Source organism: Penaeus chinensis, chromosome 12, assembly GCF_019202785.1.
Source record: "Penaeus chinensis breed Huanghai No. 1 chromosome 12, ASM1920278v2, whole genome shotgun sequence".
NCBI lineage: Eukaryota > Metazoa > Arthropoda > Malacostraca > Decapoda > Penaeidae > Penaeus > Penaeus chinensis.
The window spans coordinates 7,794,570-7,801,334 of NC_061830.1; the positions used below are offsets into that span (position 1 = coordinate 7,794,570).

The 6,765-nt window shown below is 36.4% G+C and overlaps 1 protein-coding gene across 1 annotated transcript in view; it reads right to left on the reverse strand.

The window, feature by feature from the left end:
- The window catches only part of LOC125030952, a 24,471-nt gene extending 18,382 nt beyond the window's left edge, over positions 1-6,089 (reverse strand). The window contains exons 1-2 of the mRNA XM_047621371.1: positions 6,022-6,089; positions 1,687-1,726 (exon numbers count right to left, since the gene is read on the reverse strand). Of these exons, the coding sequence (XP_047477327.1) occupies positions 1,687-1,726; positions 6,022-6,060 (79 nt within the window). The 5' untranslated portion in view covers positions 6,061-6,089. The remainder of the gene's footprint in view (positions 1-1,686; positions 1,727-6,021) is intronic.
- Positions 6,090-6,765: the final 676 nt, after the last annotated feature.

The window sequence follows — 6,765 nt, forward strand, 5'->3', positions numbered from 1 at the left end:
TTGCTTGGCAAGAACACACACACAAACAAAATCAGGTTGTTCACTTCTATCAATAAATCTCAATGGTCTTATCACTTCTCTCATGGTTGTTCTAATTGTATTCCCCTATATATAAATCCATCTCCTCAGTTTCTGTTGCCTTCTAGCAACTGAATCAAATATCTACCCTTTCAACATTTTCATCAATACCTAACAGTAAACTGAACACCCACTTTGAGCCTATGTAAAGAAGTCAATACCCAGTACCAGACAGTATTTCTCTACTAAACAAACAAACAAACAAACAAACACACACACAAAATCAAGGTACATTTTCTTTTCCCAAAAGCAGCCAAAGGAGCTACATAAATTAAATTTGAGTTTGTGTAGCCAATCAGGATCACCTGGCAGGCAAACATGTATCACGAACACCAAATCAATGACAAGTTGCAGTGTCGCAAGTGCTCTGCACCACCAAGCCACTTGAATTTTACTGTTGATGAAATGAAAATTGGTAGACCTAAATCAGTTACACCAGTGTAACTACCGAATAACTCATTTCAAAGAATAAAACGATATACTAAGTTTTATATTTCTTTCATTGTTAAAAATCTGCTTGACTGAGTAATATAAAATATGGAATAATCTAAAATATATGCTTATAAACCTTTATTCTGCTTCTACTCTTAACACAGTCACAATACTCTACAATTAGTTTTAACTTTTTTACTGTATCTAGTTAAGTTAAAAGCTCAAATTTTGCTGATTCCTTTTTCTGTATATATAAAAAAAAAAACATAATCTTTAAGGAAAATCTTTTATGTATCTGCTAATCAGTATCATTCACTACCCTCAGTGGTGGTCTCTTCAGTTCTTGGTAGTTTCTTTCTGTTCTTCCATCACCCAGTATAAACTTGGTCCTTCTATCCTTTTTTTTTGCTTTCTAATGACTGGTCTATCCCAGTGATTCTTAAATTGAGGATGGGAGTCACTTCCAGATTGAAGGAAAATTAAGAATGTTTATCTAACTATATTTGGATTTATAACAAGAATGTTCACATACATAATCAAATTACTTCCAATACTTTTCAGACTTTTTAAATACACACTGCTCATTTCTCTGATTTCTTTATTAATTCCATCTCAATTTTTGTTTCTGTAGCTGATTTATTTAATGGAATAATTTTATCACCAACATTTCAACTTTCACATTCCCTTCTTGTCATCCAATTACTACTTCTATTATCATAATAATCCTCTGTCAAGTGACAATGTACTATCTACCTTTCTCTATTATCTAAAAACATATATACTACTTACACTTCCATAAAATACACTCCAAAAAGTGGAGTTATCTCTATTGCAATCCTTTAACTCTGCCAGTTAATACGATGCCAATTTCTCTAGTTACACTTTTAATTAGTTCTCGAGGGAGAAAATCAAAGTAGGGAGGGGGAAGTAAGGAATGGCTGGGGAAACATGACAGATAAAGTGATACAAGTATGCTTATGCATGTAAATGTATAAAAATATGCAGAGGTAATGAATAATATCTGTGTGCATATCTCTCTTTTTCTCTCACTAAATATGTAGCATCCCTTATTTCAAATCTGAATTTGCAAATAAAGATAGAACATTAACCAAAAATAAGAAAAAAAGATCACCAGCTGTACTTAATTCACTTATGGACAAGAATTGTTCTCTCTACCTTGAAACTGCAGATCGACGCCAAGGCCTTGTGGATCATTCTGGAAGGAAAAGTGAAGAGTTAGGGTACACTAATGCAGTCAATAATACCAGCTGTTTGTGATATTCATACCCTGAATGTGAACTTTTCACACAAGATTGCTATATATTCTGTCATACTTTACTGGCTGTATGACAATATCTAAAAAAAATAAAAGTGGAGATAGGAAGAGGAAGAAGGAGAAGATAAGAGAGAGAGAGAGAGAGAGAGAGAGAGAGAGAGAGAGAGAGAGAGAGAGAGAGAGAGAGAGAGAGAGAGAGAGAATGAGAGAGAGAGAGAGAGAGAGAGAGAGAGAGAGAGAGAGAGAGAGAGAGAGAGAGAGAGAGAGAGAGAGAGAGAGAGAGAGAGAGAGAGACAGAGAGAGAGAGAGAGAGAGAGAGAGAGAGAGAGAGAGAGAGAGAGAGAGAGAGAGAGAGAGAGAGAGAGAGAGAGAGAAGGAGAGAGAGAGTGAGAGAGAGAGAGAGAGAGTGAGAGAGAGAGAGAGAGAGAGAGAGAGAGAGAGAGAGAGAGAGAGAGAGAGAGAGAGAGAGAGAGAGAGAGAGAGAGAGAGAGTGAGAGAGTGAGAGAGAGAGTGAGAGAGAGAGTGTGAGAGAGAGTGTGAGAAAGAAAGAGAGAGAGAGAGAGAGAGAGAGAGAGAGAGAGAGAGAGAGAGAGAGAGAGAGAGAGAGAGAGAGAGAGAGAGAGAGAGAGAGAGAGAGAGAGAGAGAGAGAGAGAGAGAGAGAGAGAGAGAGAGAGAGAGAGAGAGAGAATGAGAGAGAGAGAGAGAGAGAGAGAGGAGAGAGAGAGAGAGAGAGAGAGAGAGAGAGAGAGAGAGAGAGAGAGAGAGAGAGAGAGAGAGAGAGAAGAGAGAGAGAGAGAGAGAGAGAGAGAGAGAGAGAGAGAGAGAGAGAGAGAGAGGAGAGGGGAGAGAGAGAGAGAGAGAGAGAGAGAGAGAGAGAGAGAGAGAGAGAGAGAGAGAGAGAGAGAGAGAGAGAGAGAGAGAGAGAGAGAGAGAGAGAGAGAGAGAGAGAGAGAGAGAGAGAGAAGAGAGAAGAGAGAGAGAGAGAGAGAGAGATGAGAGAGAGAGAGAGAGAGAGAGAGAGAAGAGAGAGAGATAGAGAGAGAGAGAGAGAGAGAGAGAGAGAGAGAGAGAGAAGAGAGAGAGAGAGAGAGAGAGAGAGAGAGAGAGGAGAGAGAGAGAGAGAGAGAGAAGAGAGAGGGGGAAAGAAAGAGGGGGAAAGAGAGAGAGGAAAAGAGAGACAGGGAAAGAAAGAGAGGGAAAGAGAGAGGGAAAGAGAGAGAGGGAAAGAGAGAGAGGAAAGAGAGAGAGGGAAAGAGAGAGAGGGAAAGAGAGAGGGAGAAAGACAGAGGGGGAAAGACAGAGGGGGAAAGAGACAGAGGGATATTTGAATTCACACAAACAAACATGAATGCTACATGATACAAGCTACGTAATACAACCATGTTGACAGTGCAAGTGCTATAAACTATATTAATATGTTGACAATACAAATACTAGGAAACATTGCTGACATCTTGATCATGCAAATGTCAAAAAAATATATTGACAATGCAAATACCAGAAACCATGTTGATATGTTGTCAATGCAAATGCCAGAAACCATGTTGATATGTTGTCAATGCAAATGTCAGAAACCACATTGATATCTTGTCAATGCAAGTCCCAGAAACCACATTGACATGTTGACAATGCAAATGCCAGAAACCATGTTCATAAGTTGACAATGCATATGCCAGAAACTATGTTAACATTCCAAATGCCAGACACCATGTTGATATGTTGTCAATGTAAATGCCAGAAACCACATTGACATATTGACAGTGCAAATGCCAGAAACCATGTTGATATGTTGTCAATGTAAATGCCAGAAACCATGTTGATATGTTGTCAATGTAAATGCCAGAAACCATGTTGATATGTTGACAATGCAAATGCCAGAAATCATGTTGATATGTTGTCAATGTAAATGCCAGAAACCACGTTGATATGTTGTCAATGCAAATGCCAGAAACTATGCTGACAATCCAAATGCCAGAAACCATGTTGATATGTTGACAAAGCATATGCTAAAAACCATGTTGAATATGCACATGGCAGAAACTACATTGAAAATGCAAATGCCAAAACCAATGAGCCCATACTCATTACATATTTTGAGAGTAGTTAATTTATGTACACAACAAAAGGGCTTCCACAGAACAGGACAGTTAATTCTTGCCTTGCATCTCACTTTCACTTATAAAATGTGTCAAACCTGGTGAGATGTGGTTAGTTTGTACTGATATAGCAGCAATACTATCTCTGTGTCCTGCCACACTGTACAAGGTTGTAATTTTCCTAATTGCTTTATCTTTTTACATCTTATGAAATACCAGTTTTAAAAATGTGACATGTCCAGCCACAAAACTAGATAACTGGAGAGGCAACTTGATAAATATTTAAAATATGTCTATATAATAAAACTACCAAATTTGGTATCGCTGGGCTCATATTGATGTTTTATAACCAAATATAGGACTTATAGTCACTGGAACCATTAAAAACAATATAATAGCAAAATATTCAAATAATAAATCAAGACCATGCAAGGAGAGAGATTTAACTTGTCAAGCCAATGCCACTGAATTGAAATGTATCTAATGTGGCATGAAACTTACACCTGACATGCTCTAACTTGCCAGTCACATAGGGTAGTGATTTTGCTTTTCAGGCAGAGGTTTGGGTGTTGGCATTCCCCCCAAAAGGTGCAGACCCCTAACACTTGATAAAAACATAGTTAATCCTTGTTAATCCAGGGGAAATGGAAGCTGGTAAATGAATTTCAAATGCTACCAAACTTAATGAACTTAAGGTCTGATACCTTCCCAACCACCCATGCATGCTGTTGCTCTTCACCAAAAGATAAACTATGTGTGTGTTTTTTCAAGGATAAGTTGTAGATAACTTCAACTTTTCCACTTCCCTCATCTTCTGAGTTTGCATAATCTACTACTTGATCTCAAATAGAAGCAGACAATATGTACCATTAGGGAATTAGTGAAGCAGGCATGGCAAGAGTGTCTGTAATCTTTTAAGTATAGAATACTCTACGCAAAGAATAATATTTATATACAATTAATGTTTTTCAAATATATATTGCATTTTACATTGTTATATTTTTTTAGGTGTTTGTTCAATTTACATTGTTATATTTTGTAAGAGTTTGTTAAATTTACATGGATATCCATTTTTAAGTATCTGTGACGTCACCATTGTTTACATACGTGCATCTACCAAGTTCCTCAAAGGAGCTTGCCTAAAGTCATCCTCCAACCAAAGTTCTTGTAGCAGACTATAATACACACTTTTGCTATTTCTTCTCTGCAACTATGAACAAACCCATTTACGTCATTCTAGTAATCATTATGCCTCCTTTTCTACAGCAGATGACAAATAACTTGCGAGAAGGGCCGCACAGGCAACCATACACACGATGTTCATCACAGAAAACAAGTGATAGGGAATGGTTCAGTTCTCCACATTTAACCTGCCAGTTGAGATATTGCCCACAGGGTAACATCGAATGGCCATTCATATCATAAACAGGTTGCTGAAAAATATGTTTTTATGACTGTGCCTTAACCCCTTGGTGACAGGTGAAGAAAAAAAAAAAAAAATCTACTCTCTGGAGATCAATGCCAACGGGTTGACTTTGAGAGCGGGAGTTTAGTACATCGAGCCGATCACAGGCTCGTAGCGCTTTGGCCACAGATCGAGTGGTTAGTTTTGATGCCTAAGGGCGTGACCTATCGGGAAGGATACAGACCCACTCTAGAAAACTGTTAGTAACTTGCCTGCCTGTGTAACTTCTGGCAAACAACTCTTAGTATAATTTATATTTATCTTAATTAATGTTTTAACTCACAATTATTCTAATTAACAAAACAGTAAGAGAAAATGATTATGCTCCAATAACATAAAAAATAACTTTGTTTTCCTATTTGTATTTTAATATACTTTGTATATCTAACATTACAAAACAAATCAAATTAATCCAACACTATACATAATATGTGTACTTCTTATCCAAAAACTAAATAAATTTATCTACGATAAACATTCGCATTATCTTATTTATTGACATCACAACTGATGACGTTGGCGAAGTTGACAAGGACTATTGTATTTTTTTACGAATCATAACATTCCACCATGAAAAATATACCTACCTATGTATCGGCTTCAGCAAGAGTTACCATCTACACAAGTCGTCATCTTTAAATAGCTGTAAAATAATCTTTTGTCGTAAATTTACCTGTAAATCGAGAACCGCAAAATCCTTCGACGTCGCCATCGTGGATCACTGGTGACGTACATGTCAACAAACGATTACTGTACGCTGGATTTTTCTCGGGATCACATTACGGTACAAGTAAATTTCTTGGGACTTATATATTTTTTCTTATCGTCTTGTTTTGATTCACTGTATTTTAGGAAAGTATATCCATCTGTTAAACTGCTAGAACATTATTTTAACTTCTCCACGTTATCGTAAGAGCTATTTGTTTTACTATCGATTTACATCTTGATCTGTTTTGATCTAGAACATTTTAATTACTGTTATAAACTCAATGTAAATAAATTCTCTAAAACAACACAGAAATTTACCTTCAATCAGTCGATCAAGTCATTTTTATCAAGGTTACTGATATCAACCCCTGTACTTAGCACTTTATCAACCTAGTACAACACAATCTAGTAGTTAATCATTATGTAATTTATGAAAAAAAAATATATAGACATACGTAGGGTAGAATTATGCATACAACAAGTGATCCAGTTTAATGTTTCAAGTTAGTGCAGATTCAGGTACTTCATAAAAAAAGGCTTCACACGTGTAAGTTTTCACTGTATGTAAAAGTAATATTCCGATGCAATCAATGACGAAACTGAATGATTTTTATAAAGCAGCAATTTCATTAATCTGTCTTACAATTAAATCATTGTATCTATGTATGGTATCTTATTTATCTGTTCGTTAATAAAAATAAAAATAATT